General features: G+C 44.0%; 2 protein-coding genes across 4 annotated transcripts in view; both read right to left on the minus strand.

Annotated features, from left to right (window-relative positions):
* The window catches only part of LOC110505887 (XK-related protein 5), an 11,799-nt gene extending 7,297 nt beyond the window's left edge, over positions 1-4,502 (minus strand). For both annotated transcript variants that reach the window (XM_036963144.1, XM_036963143.1), the window contains exons 1-3: positions 4,280-4,502; positions 2,919-3,114; positions 2,660-2,826 (exon numbers count right to left, since the gene is read on the minus strand). In XM_036963144.1, coding sequence (XP_036819039.1) covers positions 2,660-2,826; positions 2,919-3,114; positions 4,280-4,397 — 481 coding nt within the window. In that variant the 5' untranslated portion in view covers positions 4,398-4,502. The remainder of the gene's footprint in view (positions 1-2,659; positions 2,827-2,918; positions 3,115-4,279) is intronic.
* Positions 4,503-6,445: 1,943 nt separating this feature from the next.
* On the minus strand, positions 6,446-26,993 carry LOC118944331 (protein eva-1 homolog A-like). 2 transcript variants are annotated; one of them, XR_005039570.1, is made up of 5 exons: positions 26,855-26,993; positions 10,963-11,297; positions 9,893-10,249; positions 7,296-9,779; positions 6,446-7,206 (listed from the first exon to the last, which is right to left on the minus strand). XR_005039570.1 is itself a non-coding variant. In XM_036962915.1 (4 exons), exons 2-4 carry the CDS (start codon positions 11,069-11,071, stop codon positions 9,667-9,669), a joined length of 579 nt encoding a protein of 192 aa, XP_036818810.1. In that variant the 5' UTR covers positions 11,072-11,297; positions 26,855-26,993; the 3' UTR covers positions 6,446-9,666. The 2 variants fall into 2 exon arrangements, 1 of the variants encoding a protein (XP_036818810.1); XM_036962915.1 differs by having other exon boundaries at positions 6,446-9,779.
* Positions 26,994-27,441: the final 448 nt, after the last annotated feature.

The following is a 27,441-nucleotide window of genomic DNA, read 5'->3' on the forward strand; positions in this document are numbered from 1 at the left end:
AAAAACACTGTGGCCTCCATCATTCTTAAATGGAAGAAGCTTGGAACCACCAAGACTCTTCCTAGAGCTGGCCGCAATCGGGGGAGAAGAGCATTGGTCAGGGAGGTGACCAAGAACCCGATGGTCATGCTGACAGACCTCTAGAGTTCCTCTCTAGAGAAGGGAGAACATTCCAGAAGGACAACCATCTCTGCAGCACTCCACCAATCAGGCCTTTACGGGTAGAGTGGCCAGACAGAAGCCACTCCTCAGTAAAAGGCACGACAGCCCGCTTGGAGTTTGCCAAACGGCACCTAAAGACTTTCAGACCATGAGAAACAAGATTCTCTGGTCTGATGAATCCAAGATTGAACTCTTTGGCCTGAATGCCAAGCGTCATGTCTGAAGGAAACCTGGCACCATCCCTATGGTGAAGCATGGTGGTGGCAGAATCATGCTGTGTGGATGTTTTTCAGCGGCAGGGACTGGGAGACCAATCGAGGCAAAGATGAACGGAGCAAAGTACAGAGAGATCCTTGATGAAAACCTGCTCCAGAGCTCTCAGAGCCTCAGACTGGGACGAAGGTTCACCTTCCAACAGGACAACAACCCTAAGCACACAGCCAAGACAACACAGGAGTGGCTTCGGGACAAGTCTCTGAATGTCCTTGAGTGGCTCAGCCACTTAAACCTCATTGAATATCTCTGGAGAGACCTGAAAATAGCTGTGCAGCGACGCTCCCCATCCAACCTGACAGAGCTTGAGAGGATCTTTCTGAGAATGGGAGAAACTCCCCAAATACAGATGTGCCAAGCATGTAGCGTCATACCCAAGAAGACTTGAGGCTGTAATAGCTGCCAAATGTGCTTCAACAAAGTACTGAATAAAGGGTCTGAATAGTTATGTAAATGTTATATTTCCATTTTTTACTTTTAATGAATTAGCAAAGATTTCTAAAATACGATTTTATCTTTGTCATTATGGGGTGTTGTGTGTAAATTGATAAGGAAAATGTTTTATTTAATTCATTTTAGAATAAGTCTGTAACGTAACAAAATGTGGAAAAAGTCAAGGAGTCTGAATACTTTCCAAAGGCACTGTATATTTATATTTAGAAAATAATATATGGGTTATTAGAAATTACGCAAAACTCGCTGAAGCTTGGGACTTACAGTTAAAGTCGGAAGTTTACATACACCTTAGCCAAATACATTTAAACTCAGTTTTTCACAATTACTGACATTTAATCCAAGTACAAATTCCCTGTCTTAGGTCAGTTAGGATCACCACTCTATTTTAAGAATGTGAAATGTCAGAAAAATAGTAGAGAGAATGATTTATTTCAACTTTTATTTCTTTCGTCACATTCCCAGTGGGTCAGAAGTTTACATACACTCAATTAGTATTCGGTAGCATTGCCTTTAAATTGTTTAACTTGGGTCAAACGCTTCGGGTAGCCTTCCACAAGCGTCCCACAATAAGTTGGGTGAATTTTGGCCCAATCCTCCTGACAGAGCTGGTGTAACTGAGTCAGGTTTGTAGGCCTTCTTGCTCGCACACACTTTTCAGTTCTGCCCACAAATGTTCTATAGGATTGAGGTCAGGGCTTTGTGATGGCCATTCCAATACTTTGACTTTGTTGCCCTTAAGCCATTTTTGCCACAACTTTGGAAGTATGCTTGGGGTCATTGTTAATTTGGAAAACCCATTTGGTCATTATGGCCAAACAGTTCTATTTTTGATTCATCAGACCAGAGGACATTTCTCCAAAAAGTACAATCTTTGTCCCCATGTGCAGTTGCAAACCGTAGTCTGGCTTTTTTATGGCAGTTTTAGATCAGTGGCTTCTTCCTTGCTGAGCAGCCTTTCAGGTTATGTCGATATAGGACTCGTTTTACTGTGAATATAGATACTTTTGTACCGGTTTCTGTACCCGCATCTTCACAAGGTCCTTTGCTGTTGTTCTGGGATTGATTTGCACTTTTTGCACCAAAGTACGTTAATCTCTAGGAGACAGAACACTTCTTCTACCTGAGCGGTATGACGGCTGCGTGGTCCCATGTTGTTTATACTTGCGTACTGTTGTTTGTACAGGTGAACGTGGTACATTCAGGCGTTTGGAAATTGTTCCCAAGGATGAACCAGACTTGTGGAGGTCTACAAATTATTTTCTGAGGTCTTGACTGATTTCTTTAGATTTTCACATGATGTCAAGCAGAGGCACTGAGTTTGAAGGTAGGCCTTGAAATATATCCACAGGTACACCTCCAATTGACTCAAATGATGTCAACTGGCCTATCAGAAGCTTGTAAAGCCATGACATCATTTTTTTGAATTTTCCGAGCTGTTTAAAGGCACAGTCAATTTAGTGTATGTAAACTTCTGACACACTGTAATTGAGATACAGTGAATTATAAGTGAAATAATCTTTCTGTAAACAATTGTTGGGAAAATTACTTGTCATTCACAAAGTAGATGTCCTAACCGACTTGCCAAAACTATAGTTTGTGAACAAGAAATTTGTGGAGTGGTTGAATAACGAGTTTTAATGACTCCAACCTAAGTGTATGTAAACTTCCGACTTCAACTGTACATTGATGGAAGCGACAATCTATCTGTGATATTAAAGCTGATCTACCCCCTAAAACAAAAACAACACAAACACACAGAGACACATACCTGGTGAAGATAGTCCTACATCTGTACAGATGAGGACGTAGGTCTGCAGTACGGTCTGTGGCAGAGTGACCACCAGCGCCTCCAACAGGCGGAGGGCTGAAACGTCAGCCTGCTGCATTATCTCACTGCACTGATCCTCTCTAGCGGACGTCATAGTCTCCCATAACCTGGAACACAACAACACAGTGTTCTCGTTTCATCGTTGACCTCTAACCCCGGACCTCTAACGCCAAAGAGGGTACCAACGCGGGTACGTTACCTTCTAAAGATGCCCAGGTGCAGGATGTGAGTCCATTTGAGGTCTTTGCTACGTATTCGTCCATCCGCCTGGTACCACAGCCAACTGAGCAACTGGGGACCCCACCCAGGGAGGAGGAACAAGGCCGTAAGCCCCGCCCAGTGGGCGTAGCAGTAATTATGCCCCACCCACAGGTAGTACACAAAACAGTAGATCACTGTGGACAAACACACACACAGGTAGATTATTGGAGGTGATACAGGACATCTACACACAGATACACATACTGTATTTTCTAGTGTACTGGCAGCTGGTCTTTACACAATGATGGGCACTGGTTGGTACTTAGGTCAACATAAAACACTGGACACACCTGGTACCAAACTGGACACACCTGGTACCAAACTGGACACACCTGGTACCAAACAGGACACACCTGGTACCAAACAGGACACACCTGGTACCAAACTGGACACACCTGGTACCAAACAGGACACACCTGGTACCAATCAGGACACACCTGGTACCAAACTGGACACACCTGGTACCAAACAGGACACACCTGGTACCAAACTGGACACACCTGGTACCAAACAGGACACACCTGGTACCAAATTGTCCATAACACCCAAGACACAGAGAAGGCTAATTAAAACGTAATCAATATGTAATTATCTAACGAATGTGTAATGTATTTTCCCAAACGGCAAGTGTGATAAGCAGTAGAACAGTGAGGGCAGTTTCAACATCTCTGTGTGTGTGTGTGTGTGTGTGTGTGTGTGTGACCTCTATCATGACTATAGGCTGAGGACAGGGTAGGGCCTGGGTGATGCTGCTGTCCCTTATCTCTAATAGGCTACAAAATGCACGCGCCTCCTGCCTCTAGAGAACCACTTACTGAACGATGCGGTGCTCTATGTCCGCCTCTCCCTTTCCTCTCCACTCCACCCCCCCCCCCCCCCCTTCCTGTCCCAGTAATATTAACCATCTGCCGGAGCAGCCCGACCAGTTGGGGAGAGTAGGATCCGCCCATTCCCCTATCCATTTATGGCATACAGAAAAAGGCGCTCGAATATGACAGAAATGCGCCACTTTTCTATGAGCATGACTTTAGCTACAGCAGAAATGTTGTTCGCGGCTGCTGTTGCAAGTTTTCACACCTACATCGAACACAAGCAATACACGCACCTATAAAGATTGTAATGCATCTGAAAATGCAGATTAAAAATAAAAGACTTTGGGAAATATCAATGAAACCGTCATGCAACCCTCCCTGGTTTGACACTGTACTGTTATGATTGTAGCCTAGGTGTGGTGAGAGAATACAGGCCTATCTCCATCACTGGAGGGATGTGCGTGTGTGTTTAGGCAGTGATACTTACGCGCAGTCCGCTCAGCCACAATGAGAAATGCAGTAAATGCGAAAACGCAAACATGGCAGCAGGACACGCACGAGCCTCCCCGACTGGCCATGGCCCGGGCCGTGGTGTATTGTCTCATCACGGAGATGAAGAATCTTGATCTGCAATGTTGCGATGAATCCCACGCAGCAGTATTGACTCGTCCGTTCCAAGGTAGGGTACCCCTGTGCTCTGCTCCGTTATCCCTTGGAGACTGCTTCTGACGTCATGGCCTCGCATTAAAGCCACAGTCTGTGATTTCTGTTCAGTATTTTTCAACTGATGAATAAAATTGGTACAACATGCCTTTTATTAGATAGTTGATACATTATTAGTCTCCTGTGTTAGAATAACATATTATTATCCTGATGGTTACCAAACAACTAAGAATATTACCAAAGATTTGTGCTATTACTCTATTGTTTAAGAGACAACAACAAAAAAACAACACAACTATTTTTTCATGTCCCTCTCATTACCAGTGGTGGAAAAAGAACTCAATTGTCATACTTGAGTAAAAGTAAAGATACCTTAATAGGAAATGACTCAAGTAAAAGTGAAAGTCACCCAGTAAAATACTACTTGAGTAAAAGTCTAAAAGTATTTGTTTTTAAATATACTTAAGTAAAAGTAAATGGAAATGCTAAAATATATATATAAGTATCAAAAGTAAAAGTATAAATAATTTCAACTTCCTTATATTAAGCAAACCAGACAGCACAATCTTCTTGTTTTTATTTATTTACGGATAGGAAGGGGCACACTCCAACTCTCAGACATCATTTACAAACCAAGCATTTGTGTTTAGTGAGTCTGCCAGATCAGAGGCAGTAGGGACGACCAGGGATGTTCTCCTGATAATTGGACCATTTTCCTGTCAAAATGTAAAACTTCTGGGTGTCAGGGAAAATACATGGAGTAAAAAGTACATTATTTTCTTTAGGAATGTATTGAAGTAAAAGTAAAAGTTGCCATAAATATAAATAGTAAAGTACAGATTTACCCCCAAAAAACTAATTAATTAAGTAGTACTTTAAAGTATTTTTACTCAAGTACTTTACACCACTGCTGATGACATGTCATTCCTTGACCACTACAGATAGAAATTGCTATTCATGGATCAAATTGTTAAATGATCTGTACTGAATGCACATGAAGGAAAGGAGATGAGGAGAGGAAGCCCCATTCATGCCTACTGCCAAGTTTTGGAGGGATGGGAAAAGTGTAGTATATTATAGTTAACAGCAGATGACGGTATAAGCTCACAGGACAGACCTAACCAGAACAGAACAGACCAGAACAGAACAGAACAGAACAGGACAGACCAGACCAGACCAGAACAGACCAGAACAGGACAGACCAGAACAGGACAGACCTGACCAGAACAGACCAGAACAGAACAGAACAGAACAGGACAGACCAGACCAGAACAGACCAGACCAGACCAGACCAGAACAGACCAGAACAGGACAGACCAGAACAGGACAGACCTGACCAGACCTGACCATACCAGAACAATACAGAACATGACAGAACAGACCTGAACAGAACAGGACAGACCTGACCAGAACAAAACAAAACAAACCTGACCAGAACAGGAAATACCAGAACAATACAGAACATGACAGAACAGACCAGAACAGGACAGGACAGGACAGGACAGAACAGACCAGAACAGGACAGGACAGGACAGAATATGACAGGACAGAACAGACCAGAACAGGGCAGACGAGACTAGAACAGACCAGAACAGGACAGGACAGAACAGACCAAAACAGGGCAGACTAAACTAGAACAGACCAGAACAGGACAGGACAGAACAGACCAGAACAGAGCAGACTAGACTAGAACAGACCAGAACAGGGCAGACTAGACTAGAACAGACCAGAACAGGGCAGACTAGACTAGAACAGACCAGAACAGGGAAGACTAGACTAGAACAGACCAGAACAGGACAGGACAGAACAGACCAGAACAGGGCAGAATAGAACAGACCAGAACAGGGCAGACTAGACTAGAACAGACCAGAACAGGACAGAACAGAACAGACCAGAACAGGGCAGACTAGAATAGAACAGACCAGAACAGGGCAGACTAGACTAGAACAGACCAGAACAGGACAGAACAGAACAGACCAGAACAGGGCAGACTAGACTAGAACAGACCAGAACAGGACAGAACAGACCAGACCAGAATAGGGCAGAACAGAACAGAACAGAGCAGGCACATAATTTGCTTCTAGAGGGTTTTATTCTTCAATTAATGTGCAGAGTGGTGGTCTTAGTCATCCACTCCCTGTTTGAGTGCTTAAATTCTATCCTTCACATCAATTGTATTTATTTTTCCCTTCCTTGAGGAAACCACTGATCTGTATGATGATTGTATAAGTGAGAGCAAGGTGGCAAAGCCTCTATCCTACTACATTCACCTATCCTCTCTCCTACTGTGTTCACCTATCCTCTATCCTACTGTGTTCACCTATCCTCTATCCTACTGTGTTCACCTATCCTACTGCTTTAACCTCTATCCTACTGTGTTCACCTATCCTCTATCCTACTGTGTTCACCTATCCTACTGCTTTAACCTCTATCCTACTGTGTTCACCTATCCTCTATCCTACTGTGTTCACCTATCCTCTCTCCTACTGTGTTCACCTATCCTCTATCCTACTGTGTTCACCTATCCTCTATCCTACTGTGTTCACCTATCCTCTCTCCTACTGTGTTCACCTATCCTCTATCCTACTGTGTTCACCTATCCTCTATCCTACTGCGTTCACCTATCATCTTTCCTACTGCATTTAGCTATCCTCTTTCCTACTGTGTTCACCTATCCTCTATCCTACTGTGTTCACCTATCCTCTATCCTACTGTGTTCACCTATCCTCTATCCTACTGTGTTCACCTATCCTGCTGCTTTAACCTCTATCCTACTGTGTTCACCTATCCTACTGCTTTAACCTCTATCCTACTGTGTTCACCTATCCTACTGCTTTAACCTCTATCCTACTGTGTTCACCTATCATCTATCCTACTGTGTTCACCTATCCTACTGCTTTAACCTCTATCCTACTGTGTTCACCTATCCTCTATCCTACTGTGTTCACCTATCCTACTGCTTTAACCTCTATCCTACTGTGTTCACCTATCCTCTATCCTACTGTGTTTCACCTATCCTACTGCTTGAACCTCTATCCTACTGTGTTCACCTATCCTCTATCCTACTGTGTTCACCTATGCACCTATCTCAGATATGTGGTTACTTCAAGGAAGAGAGGAAGGATGCATACATACTGTACATAGAGAACCTCTCTCACAGAGAAACAAGTGTTCACTTTACACAGTTTTTCCAATACCGGCGACAAGCTAGGGGAAACACCCAGAAATAATGCAGAGATAATACTATTGTGCTGAACAGTTTACCTTTTGATGCCCCATTAAAAACATCACAATGTAGTGCTGCACAGTTTACCCTGTGATCCCCCATTAAAAACATCACAATGTAGTGTTGCACAGTTTACCTTGTGATCCCCCATTAAAAACATCACAATGTAGTGTTGCACAGTTTACCTTGTGATCCCCCATTAAAAACATGACAATGTAGTGCTGCACAGTTTACCTTGTGATGCCCCATTTAAAACATCACAATGTAGTGCTGCACAGTTTACCTTGTGATGCCCCATTAAAAACATGACAATGTAGTGCTGCACAGTTTACCTTGTGATCCCCCATTTAAAACATCACAATGTAGTGCTGAACAGTTTACCTTGTGATCCCCCATTAAAAACATCACAATGTAGTGCTGCACAGTTTACCCTGTGATCCCCCATTAAAAACATGACAATGTAGTGCTGCACAGTTTACCTTGTGATCCCCCATTAAAAACATCACAATGTAGTGCTGCACAGTTTACCCTGTGATCCCCCATTAAAAACATGACAATGTAGTGCTGAACAGTTTACCTTGTGATCCCCCATTAAAAACATGACAATGTAGTGCTGAACAGTTTACCTTGTGATCCCCCATTAAAAACATGACAATGTAGTGCTGAACAGTTTACCTTGTGATCCCCCATTAAAAACATCACAATGTAGTGCTGCACAGTTTACCTTGTGATGCCCCATTAAAAACATGACAATGTAGTGTGCACTCCAAAAGCAACACGTATCGTAGAGAGTCTAGCTACCGCTTCAGTTTTAGCAGAGCTGAAGGGACCAGATCGGCGTTAGCAATGGCTGACCCTCTCAATGGGTGTCTCAGGTGGAGTTGGGATATGAAAAGGAAAAAATACATTTCCAATTCAAACAAGCACATGTGTGTGAAATAAGCACCTAACACATGTGTGTGAAATAAGCACCTAACACATGTGTGTGAAATAAGCACCTAACACATGTGTGTGAAATAAGCACCTAACACATGTGTATTATTGCGATATGGTGGTGTCTCCATCTATCTTTCTGAAGGGCTATAGGGGGACTGAAGGGAACTACTCAGGAGCTGACTGGATTGGATTGGAGCACTGCCTCTGTCTGTCGTGACTAAGGGTCCCTAATTAATAGTCCTCTGCTGACAACCAAACACATAGTTTTATTGTCACAGTCTCTCTGAGGAATGATTGTTGCTCCATCTTAAAAATACAAAACTAAATTTTCCCCTGCAACAACCCTTAAAAGCATCCCCGAGACAAACGAACAAAGTGTTGCTATTTTATAAAAAATGAATTTATTTACAAAAGACAAGAGTGGATCAATTAAATACACATTAAGATTGAGTGAAGGCAAACATGAAATGTTTTAGTTAACAGGTTTTCTCTGTGGTCCTTGTCCTGGTAGTGAACCGTGCTGTGTATGACCGTGCCAGTCAGGTACAACGTAGTGCGGTACGTTCGGCTAGGAAATCAGAGTTTTCCACAGAGGTGAATTGTGGGCCTTTGTCAACGGTGATGGGGATGGTGTCCACTAGGTGGTGACATCATCCACCTCAGTATTTGAAAGGGGTCTGACCCCGGAGGAACCATCCTGGTCCACAATCAGGAGGCATTCTCCTCATCACAGATCTAAAAGCTGTGGGTTAAGTGTAGTGGAGTCAGGTTCATGGTTGCTCTTGGTCCTTTCCTCTTGGTCTAATGGTCAAGACGTTGGTTTCTCCAATGGGGGACCCGGGTTCATAACCTGTCGTGACATCAGTCTGGTGTTCTCAGGACACACCCATGGTTCTGTGGTCCAGTGTCATTGTACCCACTCACCCTGGCTAACAGGGTGCTTCATGAGCCTCTCGATGCGACCCTGTCTAAAAGTGTATATTATCCTTCCTCTTTGTCCGTTTGTCTGTCCATCCATCTGTTTTCTCGCCATGTTTTCTCTGTCCCTGTCAGTAGTATCGGTTGAGGCTGCGTGTGACAGTGTTGACGTCGGGATGTCCGTTCATCCAGATCTCTTGTATGATCCTCTCTCTCTCCTCAACCCTCTGAGCTCGCTCCAACTCTACAGACCAAAACACAACCAAACCAACAACATTAATTCAATAATGTATTGTATACTTAACCATAAAAAAACACTAAGTACTTAAGAGTTTCCAACGTAGTGTGTGTGTTTACCTTCTATGGATGTGAACATGCTAGTGTGCAGCAGCGTTCTCTCAAATCGCCTCCGTCGTCGAGCCGATAGGTCAGAAGTCCCGTCGTCCCAGTCCACTGATTCGCTGTCTCTACTCGTCTCTGTGGTTACGCCGGGATTGCTTGTGTTAGGGTTGCCAGGTTGGAGATGATGGTGACAGGGATGGTCCCCATGGTGATGGTGGTGATGCCTGTTGCTATGCTGATGGTGATGTCGTCGTCGGTTACTGTAGTGACAGTCAGTGCGACAGTGTATCTGGACCACGAGGGCACAGAGGGTGAGGAGGAGACCCACACACACACCACTAACAAACACCAGAGTTACTCGCTCAGGCTGGTCTGAGACGAGAGAGAGAGGGGGGAGGGAGAGAGAGAGGAGGAGGGTGAGAGAGAGAGGACGATGGTGAGAGAGAGAGAGAGAGAGAGGGGGAGGAGAGAGAGAGAGAGAGAGAGGGGGGAGGGAGAGAGAGAGGAGGAGGGTGAGAGAGAGAGGACGATGGTGAGAGAGAGAGAGAGAGAGAGAGAGAGAGGGGGAGGAGAGAGAGAGAGAGAGGCGAGAGAGAGAGAGGAGAGAGAGAGAGAGAAAGAGAGGAGGAGGAGAGAGAGAGAGAGAGAGAGAGAGAGAGAGAGGGAGGAGAGAGAGAGAGAAAGAGAGAGAGGGAGGAGAGAGAGACAAAGAGATTGAGAGAGGAGAGAGAGAGAGAGAGATAGAAAGAGAGGAGGAGGAGATAGAGAGAGGCGAGAGAGAGCGAGAGAGAGAGGAGAGAGAGAGAGAGAAAGAGAGGAGGAGGAAGAGAGAGAGAGAGAGAGAAAGAGAGGAGGAGGAGGAGAGAGAGAGGGGGAGGAGAGGGAGAGAGAGAGAGAGAGAGAGAGAGGGAGGAGGAGAGAGAGAGACAAAGAGATTGAGAGCAGAAAATAAAAGAGAAAGAGTGATTTATTTCTTTATCCAGGTTACACTGACAGACACCTGAACATGTTTTTCTATCATCTTTTGTAACAACAAATATTCAAACAGTTCAACAATAACACCTGATGTTTCAGTCACTGTTTACCTGCTATGAAGGTGTAGGCTGCCAGGGCGTTGCTAAACAAAGCCATCTCCTGGGAGACCACCTTCACCTCCATATTTTGGCTAGGGCTTCCTGTGGGCGGGGCATTCATGATGATGTCACTAACTGTCTCTCTCTGGCATGAGAGAGGCCAAGGCTCATATCTTCTGTGTATAAGTCAGACTTGGCTGACTGTGGTCTTTAATTCTGTATGGTTTTATGGAAACAATTTCTGGCTACCCCCTTCCATAAAGTCTGTACTGGGTTCTCTCTTCTGTCTTCTATGAAATATGCACTGGTCCACTCAGCCGAGAACAGGACAGCAGTCTTTTCTGTCACTGTAAGGTTCAAACAGAAAGAGAGAGAGAGAGAGAGAGAGAGATAGAGAGAGAGAGAGAGAGAGAGAGAGTAGTGAGTGACAAATCCGATAATTCTAGATGATTTCATAATTCTTGCATAATTTACGAGAAAGTCTGAGAAATGATTGCATCCTGCTGTCTCCTCGTTAGCCACATGTTCAATCAAAGTGTCACATAAACATCGAACCAGCGATGAACCCTGTCTCCTACCCTGATGGCTCTGGGTGACTATGGGGCTGTCTGACGAAGCTAGAGAAAATTACAGAGTGCTCATAGGAAAACTCGTAGAATACCCCCCAATTATTGGTTTCCATTTTCCCCCTGAAAACATTCCAATAGAGTCACAGATGTAGGATCAACCCCTACAAAAAATGTCAATAAATTATAATCAACATAATAATTCACATTTCCTGATGCTGCAGGATTATTTTCCTGCTGTGACAAGCAGGGTCAAATTAAGATCCTTCATCTGTATGTAGTCAATAAAGCTACAAAAGCGCTCTGTAATTGGAAGTCCTACCACTAAACGTTCTCTCCAAGTCACAGTGATTTACCCCAGAAATACCACTCAGCTTTTACCCAAACCCAGTGTCGTTTCCCTGATCAGAAGGAGATGACACAAAGAGAGTATTTAGTGAAGGGAAGAAATATGTCAGAGAAAAACATCATAAAGGACAGATTGTAAACATAACGAGGCAGCACTGCTTTCATGGTTTGGCAAGCCTGGTTCCTTGGACCACATGAACATTCTCATCCATTCCCCCTCTCCCCTTCCCCCACGTTCTCCCTCTCTTCCATTCCCCCTCTCCCCTTCCCCCACGTTCTCCCTCTCTTCCATTCCCCCTCTCCCCTTCCCCCACGTTCTCCCTCTCTTCCATTCCCCCTCCCCCCTTCCCCCACGTTCTCCCTCTCTTCCATTCCCCCTCTCCCCTTTCCCCACATTCTCCCTCTCATCCATTCCCCCTTCCCCTTCCCCCCACTTTCTCCCTCTCTTCCATTCCCCCTCTCCCCTTCCCCCACGTTCTCCCTCTCTCCCCTTCCCCCCACTTTCTCCTTCTCATCCATTCCCCCTCTCCCCTTCCCCCACTTTCTCCCTCTCTTCCATTCCCCCTCTCCCCTTCCCCCACGTTCTCCCTCTCATCCATTCCCTCTCCCCTTCCCCCCACTTTCTCCCCCTCTCCCCTTCCCCCACGTTCTCCCTCTCTTCCATTCCCCCTCTCCCCTTCCCCCACGTTCTCCCTCTCATCCATTCCCACTCTCCCCTTCCCCCACTTTCTCCCTCTCTTCCATTCCCCCTCTCCCCTTCCCCCACGTTCTCCCTCTCTTCCATTCCCCCTCTCCCCTTCCCCCACGTTCTCCCTCTCATCCATTCCCACTCTCCCCTTCCCCCACTTTCTCCCTCTCTCCTCTTCCCCCACGTTCTCCCTCTCATCCATTCCCCCTTTCCCCTTCCCCCACATTCTCCCTCTCATCCATTCCCCCTCTCCCCTTCCCCCACGTTCTCCCTCTCTTCCATTCCCCCTCTCACCTTCCCCCACGTTCTCCCTCTCTTCCATTCCCCCTCTCTCCTTCCCCCACGTTCTCCCTCTCCCCTTCCCCCACTTTCTCCCTCTCTTCCATTCCCCCTCTCCCCTTCCCCCATGTTCTCCCTCTCTTCCATTCCCCCTCTCCCCTTCCCCCACTTTCTCCCTCATCCATTCCCCTTCTCCCACTTTCTCCCTCTCATCCATTCCCCCTCTCCCCTTCCCCCACTTTCTCCCTCTCATCCATTCCCCCTCTCCACCTCTCATTCTCTTCCCTCCTACACACGTAGGACTCATATTACAGACAGAAAATACAGCAGCCTTGGTTTGTCTCCTCTCCTTCACGCAAGCACACATACACACACACACACTCACACACACACACACACACTCACACACACACACACACACACACACACACACACACGCACGCACGCACGCACGCACACACTCACACACACGCACGCACGCACGCACACACGCACCAGAAATATGAAAGAACTTAAACATGAGAGAAAGCACTGTGTAGGAGCCATATAGGTTATATTGTACATTTTAGTATGTTTCCAATTCATGATGAATTTCTGTTGTATGTGTGTATACCCCCTCTACTGGCCAATGGAGAATACAGTTGAAAGGCAGACATTCTCCAATGCCTTCTGGGAGTGACTGGAATGGCAGCAGTCTTTTGACCATACCAGACAATGTTTACCATGCTGTTTGTTTCTTTAGTTTAAATGATCAGAATTAGTTTTGGTAGAGTTTTCTTTACAATTTTGTGTCCAGAATAACAACAAAATAAATAAATTATTAATTTTCAACTTGAATCAAACTCTGGCCAATTGGATTTGTCTGCGTCAAGACTAACATTTCACAACTCTCCATTGTGGCTAAGAATGGAATTAGAATGGAAATTGTATTGGGACAATTATATTGGACAATTTAGCCACTACATTTAGTCAAAATACTTAGCTGGAAAATACTTGGTTGGAATTGAAAAACTGGATTGTTTGGAAAGACGTACAGCCAATGAATGGAGTAGAAAAGAAATGCACAAACTTCTGCATTGATTGATGGGTATATGGAAGTGTTTATGCCTACATTTATCATGCATTCAAAGTAATGGACATGTTGCTATTGGAGTGACTTATTTGGACAAAGGATCGAATCCACAGAATTCGATTTCCAAACTGTGAAGATGATTGATATAGTGACACTGTTAAAGGAGCTCTTATTGATCCATGTTCATGGTTCCATGTTGAAATAGATATTGATATTGATGTGATCGCCTATTGAGGGAATATGACCGAAGAGAATTCTCCTACTGCATATAGCGTTGTGTGTGTGGGGGCAACATGGCGCTAGTGGAGGAGCCTTTATCAGGAACGGCCTTGAAGGAGAACGTTCCCAAATCCAGCAGGGGTAAACTGGGAAATTTGACACGCAAAATGAAGATTGTTACTCATCTGATGACTGACAATAAGAATGTTGAAATAGTAAAAACATAAATAAAAATGGTCCAGTTCAATGAAATGTTGAGTGGATTCAAAGATGTTATCGACTCCTATCATCACATGATACCTGAGGATGAAATAAAAACAATGAAATGTTGAGTGGATTCAAAGATGTTATCGACTCCTATCATCACATGATACCTGAGGATGAAATAAAAACAATGATATGTTGAATTGTTATGAACCCAAATGGCAGAATATTAAGGCATTTCTTGGTACTATGTCCAAATGGATTTCAGGTACAGCACCAGCACCAGAGAAACCTGATAAACACATTGGTGAGAAAGAAGATGTTAATCCTACTGACAGAGTGTCCCAAACCTCCAGCCGCAGGTCTAACAGGAGTTCAGCTTTGGTGAATCCTCCACATCCTCAGCCTGCATCCCAGCAGAGGCTGAAAGAGCAGCATTAACAGCACAGGCTGCTGCTCTCAAGTTCAAACACCATCTAGAGGACGAGGAGGAGGAATTAAACCCATCTAGAGGACAAGAAGGAGGAATAAAACCCATCTAGAGGAGGAGGACGAGGAATTAAACCCATCTAGAGGACGAGGGGGAGGAATTAAACCCATCTAGAGGAGGAGGACGAGGAATTAAACCCATCTAGAGGACAAGGAGGAATTAAACCCATCTAGAGGAGGAGGAGGAGGAATTAAACCCATCTAGAGGACGACGAGGAGGAATTAAACCCATCTAGAGGAGGAGGAGGAGGAATTAAACCCATCTAGAGGACAAGGAGGAATTAAACCCATCTAGAGGACGACGAGGAGGAATTAAACCCATCTAGAGGAGGAGGAGGAGGAATTAAACCCATCTAGAGGACAAGGAGGAGGAATTAAACCCATCTAGAGGACAAGGAGGAGGAATTAAACCCATCTAGAGGAGGAGGAGGAGGAATTAAACCCATCTAGAGGACAAGGAGGAGGAATTAAACCCATCTAGAGGACAAGGAGGAGGAATTAAACCCATCTAGAGGAGGAGGAGGAGGAATTAAACCCATCTAGAGGACAAGGAGGAGGAATTAAACCCATCTAGAGGACAAGGAGGAGGAATTAAACCCATCTAGAGGACGAGGGGGAGGAATTAAACCCATCTAGAGGAGGAGGACGAGGAATTAAACCCATCTAGAGGACAAGAAGGATGAATTAAACCCATCTAGAGGATGAGGAATTAAACCCATCTAGAGGACAAGAAGGATGAATTAAACCCATCTAGAGGATGAGGAATTAAACCCATCTAGAGGACAAGGAGGATGAATTAAACCCATCTAGAGGATGAGGAATTAAACCCATCTAGAGGACAAGGAGGATGAATTAAACCCATCTAGAGGATGAGGAATTAAACCCATCTAGAGGACAAGGAGGATGAATTAAACCCATATAGAGGATGAGGAATTAAACCCATCTAGAGGACAAGGAGGAGGAATTAAACCCATCTAGAGGACAAGGAGGATGAATTAAACCCATCTAGAGGATGAGGAATTAAACCCATCTAGAGGACAAGAAGGATGAATTAAACCCATCTAGAGGATGAGGAATTAAACCCATCTAGAGGACAAGGAGGATGAATTAAACCCATCTAGAGGATGAGGAATTAAACCCATCTAGAGGACAAGGAGGATGAATTAAACCCATCTAGAGGACGAGGACGAGGAATTAAACCAACAAAAGACAGAGGAAAACAGGGAGATTTGAGCTGTAAATTGAAATAGCAGCTGCCTCTGTAAAGCTCACGGTCTTGACATCTGCAGGGAAGAAAGAAATGCCATTTCAACAACAATAGAATGACAACTTTGAGGAAATGGCAGAGAGATACAGGATCTCAGACCTTGAATTTCACACAGGGAAGAGGGGCACTTCAGCCAGACATGCACCAAGTGTGCATCTCAAAGAAGGACCCCAAGTCATTGAGCACATTGACATTCAATCAGCCCAGGCTCCCAGTGTTTCAGCTCAATCTGAACTGTCAGGACACAGTGGGATTCAGACAGCTGCTCATAGAGAGAACACTGCTGCACCACCAGACTCTAACCCAAGTCTGCCAGTCTATACAGGACAAGGCCCCTCTGTGCTGACCGACTATGGGGAAAACAGCCAAGACTTTCAGGACATTTCACAAGAAAACCCTCTCATCTCCAAAGACTGCTATGTTAGTCAAACAGCAACATCTTTCCGCCACCCAGAGAGACTAGTGTTTTTGATGGTGACATTTTGCAGTACAGGTCCTTCATTCAGTCATTTGAACATGGTATAGAGAATAGAGCCCAAACTAGCCAGGAGAAACTGCACTTCCTCAAACTGTACACCAGAGGGCAGCCTCGAGAGCTAGTTAGGTCAAGGGCTATCAGAAAGGCTTATTACAGGAGATCTATGGTAATGAATACAAGATTGCCAAGGCATACAAGGAGAAGGCTTTTAGCTGGCCTAGGATCAAAACCCGAAGACCACATGGCATGACACGCCTATGCGTTATACCTCAGAGGTTGTTGTAATGCAATGGAAGATATGGAGGAGATGGATCTGGCCTCCAGCTTAAAAAACATCATTTTTATTTGATTTATTTTTCATTTCCATGGAGACCATCGGTGGGTTACAAGTATTTTTATTTTTTATTTAATTTAACTTGGCAAGTCAGTTAAGAGAAAATTCTTATTTATATTGACAGCCTACCCCGGCCAAACCCTAACCCGGACCACGCTGAGCCAATTGTATCCTGAAACTACCCTTCAAGCTCAGGGACAGGTGGAGGTCAGCTGCTTGTGAGTTACAGGAGCGCCATGGCAGGCGTGCTAGACTCCTTGATCTCATCCTGTTCATTAAATAACATGTGAGAATGGCCACACATCCGGTGTTCGGTGATATTCAAGATCCAACACAATCCAGAAGCAAGACTCAAAGGCTGCAGTCAAGGCTCATTCACATGTCTAGCCCCCCCCCCCCCCCCCCCCCCCCCCACACACACACACACACACACAACCCCAACACATCACGTCTGTTCTATAACTGCAGTCAGGAATTGGAGCTGTGTCCACGACTTAGGAAAAGGAGCCACAGGGAGAAGATTGGTTTCCTAAAGGGAAACAGAATTTGTTTTGGTTGCTTGTCAAGTGGACACGTCAAGAGACTGCAATAAGCGTCTCAAATGCAGTGTGTGTCGCCAAACTCACTCAAATGTGCTTCGTATTGATGGGAAACAGCAGAACAGTCATCAGAAGCAGCAGTCGGGTATACCGTGACCAGCGACCAACAATTTATACTTGCTATTGTATCAGTAAAGGTCAAACACAGTAAAGGCAACCAGGTTATCCAGACGTACACCTTCCTAGAGGCAGGAAGCACATTCTGCACAGAGAGACCGATGACCCAGCTTGGCAGCACATGTGAGAGGAGATACAGCTCTTACTAGTGTAGGAACGAGGATTCCCTATGAAAAGCCGCTGGCACAGTAGAGAGCCGCCCATAACACGTCCACAAGAATCAGTTTCTACACATGACTCTTTTCATGTGAAGTTAACATTTATTGGGCATATAAAATATATATAGTATGTGTGTGTGTGTGTGGACGTGTTGTGGACGGCTCTCTGCTGTGCCAGCGGGTTTTATTTAGCTTATTTTTTTATAATGTGTTTATTATTTTCCAATAAAAAATGTATTAAAAAAGACAGCAGTACAAAACATTGACATTCATTGTACTGTTGAATGGGATGGCCAATGTAGAGGACAAAACAAAACTTAACTCACACATACACAAAGTAAAACAAAATCCTATTAGGTGGTACATGTATAGGAAGACAGCATATAGTCATTACAAGCAGTGTAGTTAAGCCCAAAATAAATATTGAGTGGAGTACAGCACAGAGTAGCAGCAGATCGTCAACCCAGTTATGAAGCGGGACTAGACCATTTATCCAGTATCGGCTGACACATTTAGTAAAACATTGGACTTCTATTGGAGGTATTGTATCGAGTATTTTCCATCTGTATTACATTCCCTAAATCCCGTAACCACATTTCAAAGGTAGGTACAGTCTCCAATTTCTAAAATTACAATATGAGCCTTTTGGCTAATTTAGTACAAAGATAGACAGCCTTCCCCTCCTGGTTATTCCCATCAACTGTACCAAACAGAGCGATCAATGGGTCTGGGGCTAGAACTCTATTGAAGGCTTTAGATAAGTCATCAAAAGGGAGAGCCCAGTAAGCATGTAACTTAGGACATGTCCAGAATAAGTGGGTCAACGTCCCCTCATCCTGCTTGCACCTCTCACACAGTGGTGAGGTGTCCGGGAATATTTTATGCAGTTTCACTTTTGAGTAATGTAACCTGTGTATCACCTTAAACTGTACAAGGTTGTGTCTGGGATTCACTGAACTGTGGTTTATATTCCTGAGAGCTTATACCCAAACCTCATCTGAGATTTCTGTCCCAAGTCCTTTTAATGGTGTCTGTGGATACCTCTATGGGCCTGTAGCACATCATACAGTCTAGAGACCGACCCTTTTGAATGGGGTTTGACAAGGATCAAGCTATCTAATGTAGGACTATTTGGCTTCATGCCATACTGTGGGATATGTGTCCTTATGAAATTCCTGATTTGGAGTTATCTGAAAAAATGTGTTGTTGGCATGTTGAACTTTCCCTGTAATTGTTGAAATGAAGCTAACTGACCATCTATGTATAGATTACCAATTGTTGTGAGCCCCTTCTCCCTCCACTGTGAAAACACCACTTCATCCAATGCAGAGTGGAAAGCATGATTCAGGCAAATTGGGCTGTCTATGTAAACAGTGGGTATGTTAAGAAAATAACATGGAGTGCTTTGAAAGGCTGGTCATGGCTCACATCAACAACATTGTCCCAGAAACCCTAGACCCACTCCAATTTGCATACCGCCCTGACAAATCCACAGATTATGCAATCTCTATTGCAGTCTATTGCAGTCCACACACCACCTAAACAAAAGGAACACATATGTGAGAATGCTATTCATTGACTACAGCTCAGCGTTCAACACCATAGTGCCCTCCAAGCTCATCACTAGGCTAAGGATCCTGGGACTAATCACCTCCCTTGGCTACTGGATCCTGGACTTCCTGACGGGCTGCCCCCAGGTGGTAAGGGTAGGTAACAATACATCCGCCACGCTGATCCTCAACATGCGGGCGCCTCAGGGGTGCGTGCTCAGTCCTCTCCTGTAATCCCTGTTTGCTGATGACACAACAGTGGTAGGCCTGATCACCGACAATGACGAGACAGCCTATAGGGAGGAAGTCAGAGACCTGGCTGTGTGGTGCCAGGACAACAACCTCTCCCTCAACGTGATCAAGACAAAGGAGATGATTGTGGACTACAGGAAAAGGTGGACCGAGCACGCCCCCATTCTCATCGACGAGGCTGTAGTGGAGCAGGTTGAGAGCTTCAAGTTCCTTGGTGTCCACATCCCCAACAAACTAACATGGTCCAAACACACCAAGACAGTCGTGAAGAGGGCATGACAATACCTATTCCCCCCTCAGGAGACTGAAAAGATTTGACATGGGTCCTTAGATCTTCAAAAGATCAAGAGCATCCTGATGGGTTGCATCACTGCCTGGTATGGCAACTGCTCGGCCTCCGACCCAAAGGCACTACAGAGGGTAGTGCATATGGCCCAGTACATCACTGGGGCCAAGCTTTCTGCCATCCAGGACCTCTATACCAGGCGGTGTCAGAGGAAGGCCCTAGAAATTGTCAAAGACTCCAGCCACTCTAGTCATAGACTGTTCTCTCTGCTGCCGCTTGGTAAGCGGTACCAAAGCACCAAGTCTAGGTCCAAGAGGCTTCTAAACAGCTTCTACCCCCAAGCCATAAGACCCCTGAACATCTAGTCAAATGGCTACCCAGACTATTTGCATTGGGCCCCCCCTTTTACTCTGCTATTATCTAGCTGCATAGTCACTTTAATAACTCTACCTACATCTACATACTACCTCAACTAACCGGAGCCCCCGCACATTGACTCTGTACCGGTACCCCCTGTATATAGCCTCCACATTGACTCTGTACCGGTACCCCCTGTATATAGCCTCCACATTGACTCTGTACCGGTACCCCCTGTATATAGCCTTAATTATTTGTTTTTCTTACTTCTGCTCTTTAATTATTTGTTACTTTTATTTGTTATTCTTATTTTTTGTAGGTATTTTTTTTTAACTGCATTGTTGGTTAAGGGCTTGTAAGTATTCAGCATTTCACTGTAAAGTCTACACCTGTTGTATTCGGTACATGTGACAAATAACATTTGATTTGATTTGATTTGAAATGACGAGGGCTAAAGCTGATTGGCTGGAACTCGAATTTCAAGGAGGCTGGCCCACGAGGGGAAAATGTAGGGAAAATGGCGCAGCACAGCTTCCAGAAAAACAGTCGCTTTCAAACTAGAGATTTTGTGGCTAATTGAAGTAAAACAGTAACTCTGCTCATAGATTAAGCACGTATGAACTACACGTTGACTCATTCAGCCCAAAGCGGGAGGTTAAAGAATAGTTGGAAGTCGCCAAAGTTCCAGAACATGTCTTTAATCTGTTCCAGAGCATGTCTTTAATCTATCCTCCATGGAGATGATACTGACAGTACCAAAAATGAGGAACAGGGAACTGTAGGCTACTACGTTTAGACAGGCTAAAGATCAGAATTGGGTTGCCTGTCTAAATGCAACCACAGTATCACAGCTGGTTGAGATGGGGAGTAGGGTTTGTGTGTGTGTTCCTTCCTGGGGGCTGACCTTCTCACCCTCATTAGAAAAACAAAACACAACCTCAGGCTGAACACCACCCTTTACAAATCTCTCTCCTTCTCTTTCCATATCACTTCCTTTCTCCATCGCTCTGCGTGGCCTGTGTGTGTGTGTGCGTGTGTGTGTTCGCGTGTGTGTGTGTGTGTGTGTGTGTGCGTGTGTGTGTGTGCGTGTGTGCTTGACACACAGGTGTCAGTGAAACAATCCAGGAATGCAGCTTTGTGATGGACGGAGAGAGAGAAAGGAGAGAACAAGAGAACAATGTAGCTGAGAACTGACCACAGATCAGCTGAAGGTGAAATTAAATCTACTAATATCTATGCATGGTTTGTCAGATTTCCTTATCAATCAAACTGAGCTGATATGATAGGTGAGTTTTATAAGAGTCAGACTCGGCTCACACACGCCTTGTTAATTAACGGTGGTTTCAGCTCGTTAGACATCGGTACAGTTCGTTAGAACGCTCAACTAAACGGATTACAGTCTGATACAGTTAGATTGACTCGACTAAACACTCAACAGTTCATGAACTCTTCTTTCTTATCCTTCTAATTAGTTTTCTCCTCTTTCTATGTCTCCTTCTCTCTGTTTTCTTCTTCAAGTCACCACTCTCTTTCTGTAGAAAAGCAGGTACTAAACCTATCGCTTTGGTAAAACACAAAGATGTATACAGACAGACACACAGTGCCTTACAGCACAATAGTCCAATGTTGTACAGAGTCCCTGCGCTGTTTTAAACTGGGCTTCCTACACTGCTCAACTCCTACCCCACTTTGGAATGACTCTGACCAGTGTGTGCAGAATCATGACAAAACACACACACACACACACACACACACACACACACACACACACACACACACACACACACACACACACACACACACACACACACACACACACACACACACACACAAAGCTCTGACCACACTGGCCTTAATATTCCAGAGAAACCATGCCTCCAGGTTCCAGACCAAATTTAGCTCAAAAAGCATGCCTGTGTTGACTCTGAGACTGATGCATAGTGACATTGGCCTTTTCTCTCTTTCTGCTTTTAAAGGGATACTTTGAGATTTTGGCAATGAAGCCCTTTATCTACTTCCCCAGAATCAGATGAACTTGTGGATCTCATTTTTATGTGTCTGCATCCAGTATGCCAATGCTAACTGGCGTTGACTGGAAGTGACTGGAAGTCTATGGTATCTACTAGCATGCTAGCAGTTACCATAGACTTGCAGTCATTGGCTGCCAGGCATTGCGCTAACGCTAGTTAGCAATTGAGCTATCACTAGATAGCAACTTCCTTCAAACTGAACGCAGAGACATAAAAATGTTATCCACGAGTTAATCTGGCTCTGGGGAAGTAGATAAATGGGTTCATTGCCAAAATCCTGAAGTATCCCTTTATCATCTCATGAATCTGCTTAAAGAGCGAATGGGAATTACAGACAAAGATGGAGAGTGAGAGTAAGAAAGGGAAATAATATAGGTTTGTAGATTTAGTGCTGAGAGTGAGCGTAGCGGATATTTTCACTGCAACTGATTCCTCCCATCCCCCCCATGAGATCCCTCTGATATGAGGCATCAGGCCTTTCTGAAGCCCCCCCCCCATTGATAAATTAATTTAACGGACTCTCTGCTGGGGCCAGTGGCTGTGTGTTTCCTAAACCCTGCAGCCCAACCCACAGACAGCGGTGGAGTGAGGAGGACAAGCTGTTATTATGCTTCTCTAGATACCACACATTATCCAACACACACACCCTAAAACACACACACACACACACACACAATGTCACACAGACACACACACACACACACACACACAATGTCACACAGACACACACACACACACACACACACACACACACACACACACACACACACACACAATGTCACACAGACACACACACACACACACACACACACACAATGTCACACAGACACACACACACACACACACAAAATGTCACACAGACACACAGACACAGACACACACACAGACACACACACACACACACACACACACACACACACACACACACACACACACACACACACACACACACACACACACACACACACACAATGTCACACAGACACACACACACACACACACACAATGTCACACAGACACACACACACACACACACACACACACACACACACACACACACACACACACACACAATGTCACACATGTTTGTCCTATTTCCAAATCATCCATCAGAAACGTTAAAGGACTATTATTATTATTATTATTCATTTTATTTATACAGCAGATCAACTGAGCCCTGTTTTCAATACAAAGAAAAAGCACATATATGCACAAATAAAAGACATATATACGCATTAAGAAAAACATCCACAATTAGCATTTAACAGATCAGATATCGATTTTGTTTTATTTCCTAAGGAGGGACCGGAACATCTATTCTAAGAGTTTTTTGTAAATTGTTCATTATGTAAAGTGCAGCATAACTGAAGGCGCATTTTCCGATCTGTGTAGAAACTGGGAGGGATCTGAAAGTGTAATGTAATTCATTGACCTAGTTTTATAATGAGTAATTCTATAAGAGATTAGAGATGTCAGATACATTGGACGTGTTTTTTGCATGAACTCTTTATAGGTACAGTGCCTTGCGAAAGTATTCGGCCCCCTTGAACTTTGCGACGAATAATTTTGCACGCCCAATTTTTCAGTTTTTGATTTGTTAAAAAGTCTGAAATATCCAATAAATGTCGTTCCACTTCATGATTGTGTCCCACTTGTTGTTGATTCTTCACAAAAAAATACAGTTTTATATCTTTATGTTTGAAGCCTGAAATGTGGCAAAAGGTCGCAAAGTTCAAGGGGGCCGAATACTTTTGCAAGGCACTGTAAATAACAAACTACTGCTCCCTTCTGTCGGTTAAAGAGACCCAACCTACTTGTAGATATAAGGAACAGTGGTGAACCCTATCTAGGTGTTTTTGTAAGTCTATGGTTGCCTAGATTGGCTCTTAATTAGAGGCAGCTGTCTATTGTTGTCTCTGATTGGGAACCATATTTAGGCAGCCATATTCTGTGGGTATTTTGTGGGTGATTGTTCCTGTTACCAGTGTTCACGGTATGGGACTGTTTCGGCTTCGTTGATTTGGCAATTTATTGTTTTGTTCGTTGTTTAAGTATCCCATTTAAAATATGGATTATCATCACGCTGCATTTTGGTCCTCCTCTCTTTCACCCGAAGACAAACGTGACACAGAGCCAGTAATGAATCTCAGAGCACAACGACATACAGCAGCACCTAAAGGTTTAACTGTGGACGCTGCAGCTTGCATGTAAACAACATCCCCATTATCCAATACACACACAAAGGTAGACTGAACCATTTTCTTCCTATTAGCAGATGATGAGCAGGCTTTCGTTTCTGTAAAATCAACCAAATCTCGAACTTCAACTTTTTTACCAGCTCAGATGTGTTTTGAAAGACAACTTGTCATCTAGGCATTTACCAAGATATGTATAATAAGGAACTAGTTCCATTTCTATACCATTTAGCCTAGTAATTTTATAGTCATTTATAGTGGCAAGAAAAAGTATTGGAACCCTTTGGAATTACCTGGATTTCAGCATAAATTGGTCATACAATTTGATCTGATCTTCATCTAGGCCACAACAATAGACACACAGTTTTCTTAAACTAATAACGCACAAACAGTTATTTGTTTTTATGTCTTTATTGAACACACCGTGTAAACATTCACAGTGCAGGGTGGAAAAAGTATGTGAACCCTGGTTGACCCTCCTTTGGCAGCAATGACCACAACCAAATGTTTTCTGTAGTTGCGGATCAGACCTGCACAACGGTCGAGGGATTTTGGACCATTCCTCTTTACAAAACTGTTTCAGTTCAGCAATATTCTTGGGATGTCTGGTGTGAACCGCGCTCGAGGTCATGCCACAGAATCTCAAACGGGTTGAGGTCAGGACTCCTGAAGGCATATTTTCTTCGGTTGAAGCCATTCTGTTGTTGATTTACTTCTGTGTTTTGGGTCGTAGTTCTGTTACATCACCCAACTTCTGTTGAACTTCAATTGTCGAACAGATAGCCTCACATTCTCCTGCAAAAATGTATTGATGAACATGGGAATAAATTTTTCCGTCGATGACAGCAAGTTGTCCAGTACCTGAGGCAGAAAAGCAGCGCAAACCATGACGCTCCCTCCACCACAGTTGGGATGAGGTTTTGATGTTGGTGTACTGTACCTTTTTTTTCTCCACACATAGTGTTGTGTTCCTTCCAAACAACTCAACTTCAGTTTCATCTGTCCACAGAATATTTTGCCAGTGGCGCTCTGGAACATTCAAGTGCTCTTTTGCAAACTTCAGACATGCAGCAATAGGTTTTTTGGACAGCAGTGGCTTCTTCCGTGGTGTCCTCCCATGAACAACATTCTTGTTTAGTGTTTTACGTATCGTAGACACGTCAACAGAGATGTTAGCATGTTCCAGAGATTTATGTAAGTCTTTAGCTGACACTGGGATTCTTCTTAACCTCATTGAGCATTCTGCGCTGTGCTCTTGCAGTCATCTTTGCAGGACGGCCACTCCTAGGGAGATTAGCAGCAGTGCTGAACTTTCTCAATTTATAGACAATTTGTCTTACAGTGGACTGATGAATATCAAGGCTTTTAGAGATACTTTTGTAACCCTTTCCAGCTTTATGCAAGTCAACCATTCTTAATCCTAGGTCTTCTGAGATCTCTTTTGTTCGAGGCATGGTTCACATCAGGCAATGCTTCAAGTGAATAGCAAATAGTGTTTTTTATTGGGCAAGGCAGCTCTAACCAACATCTCCAAACTTGTCTTATTGACTCCAGGTTAGCTGACTCCTGACTCCAATTATCTTTTGGAGAAGTCGTTAGCCTAGGGGTTCACATACTTTTTCCAACCTACACTGTGAATGTTAAATTATGTATTCAACATAGACAAATTATTAGTTTTAGCACACTGTTTTTGTCTTGTTTTGACTTAGGGGAAGATCAGATCACATTTTTTTGACAAATGTATGCAGAAATCCAGGTCATTCCAAAGGGTTCACATACTCTTCTTGCAACTGTAAATAAAAAATGATGTAGTCTAGAGAAGAGAATATATGTTGTTTTGTTAGCATTTAGCACCAATTTAAGATCAGAAAGTGTCTTCTGAAATGCCAGAATCAGATTTCAAATGTGAAAATGCTTGGCCAATAGTAAGAGCGATGAAGTATAACACAGTAACATCAGAGTATAAATTAATTTGACAATTTCTCATTTTGTCATTTTCTGTTATTAATATAGATATTAAAACAATAGTGGAGATAGTACTGAGCCTTATGGGACACCTTTTTGAAACGCCAGAAACTCCGATTTGATACCATCTACCATGATGACTTGGGTTCTTTCATGGAGATAATTATTGAACCATAAGCAAACATCAGAGCCCAGTCCAATCGAAGACGGCTGATTTAACAGAGTTCCATGATCAACACCGTCAAAAGCTTTGTAAAAGTCAATAAACATGGCAGCACAACTTTTTCTATTATCCAAGACGTTTGCAATATCACTCCCAACAAGCATTGTGGTGCTAGCAGTGCTATGTTTAAGTCTAAAGACAGATGTATTTATATTAAGGATTCCATTTACATATAGAAAAGACTGTAGTTGCTTGTTGACTAAAGACTCTAGTACTGTGCATACTTACATATCCATGATCCAGATTATAAATCCCTTCCAACGAAACACGTTTGAAGTTCCATGTTCTCTCCCCTCCTCTCCTCTGCCGTAGTAATCCGGGAGAGCATCAGCGCGGCTCCAGTGAGACCACTATCCAAAGCCCAGAGACCCAAAAACAACAGCAGCAGAGGGGGAGTCACTCCTACAGCAACAATATGAAGTCACAAAGAGATATAGGGATGGTTTTAAAAGACTTTCCAGCTTCCAATCACAGTTTTCCAAGAATGATTTTCCAAAGTTTTCCAGGTCCGTCTCTCAGCAGGCAGGAATCGATCCCTGGAAGATGGAATGTGACACAGGAGAAGCTCACCCCCATGGATATTCACACACACACACACTCGTGCTCCGCACTCTTGTTCCTAAAAAACCCTCACTCTCATCTCCCACACTCTGTAAGACCCATCGTCTCTGCTATACATTCCCCTCTTACCACCCAACCTGACTACATTGAGCAGAGAGAGCAACTCTGTGGCACAAATACAGACAAAGAGAGAGAAGCAGGGTGTGGTGGGGGGTAGAGCTTTGGATTTGGCTATGGAGAAAAAGAGAGACAAG

Source organism: Oncorhynchus mykiss, chromosome 25 (genome assembly GCF_013265735.2).
Source record: "Oncorhynchus mykiss isolate Arlee chromosome 25, USDA_OmykA_1.1, whole genome shotgun sequence".
NCBI lineage: Eukaryota > Metazoa > Chordata > Actinopteri > Salmoniformes > Salmonidae > Oncorhynchus > Oncorhynchus mykiss.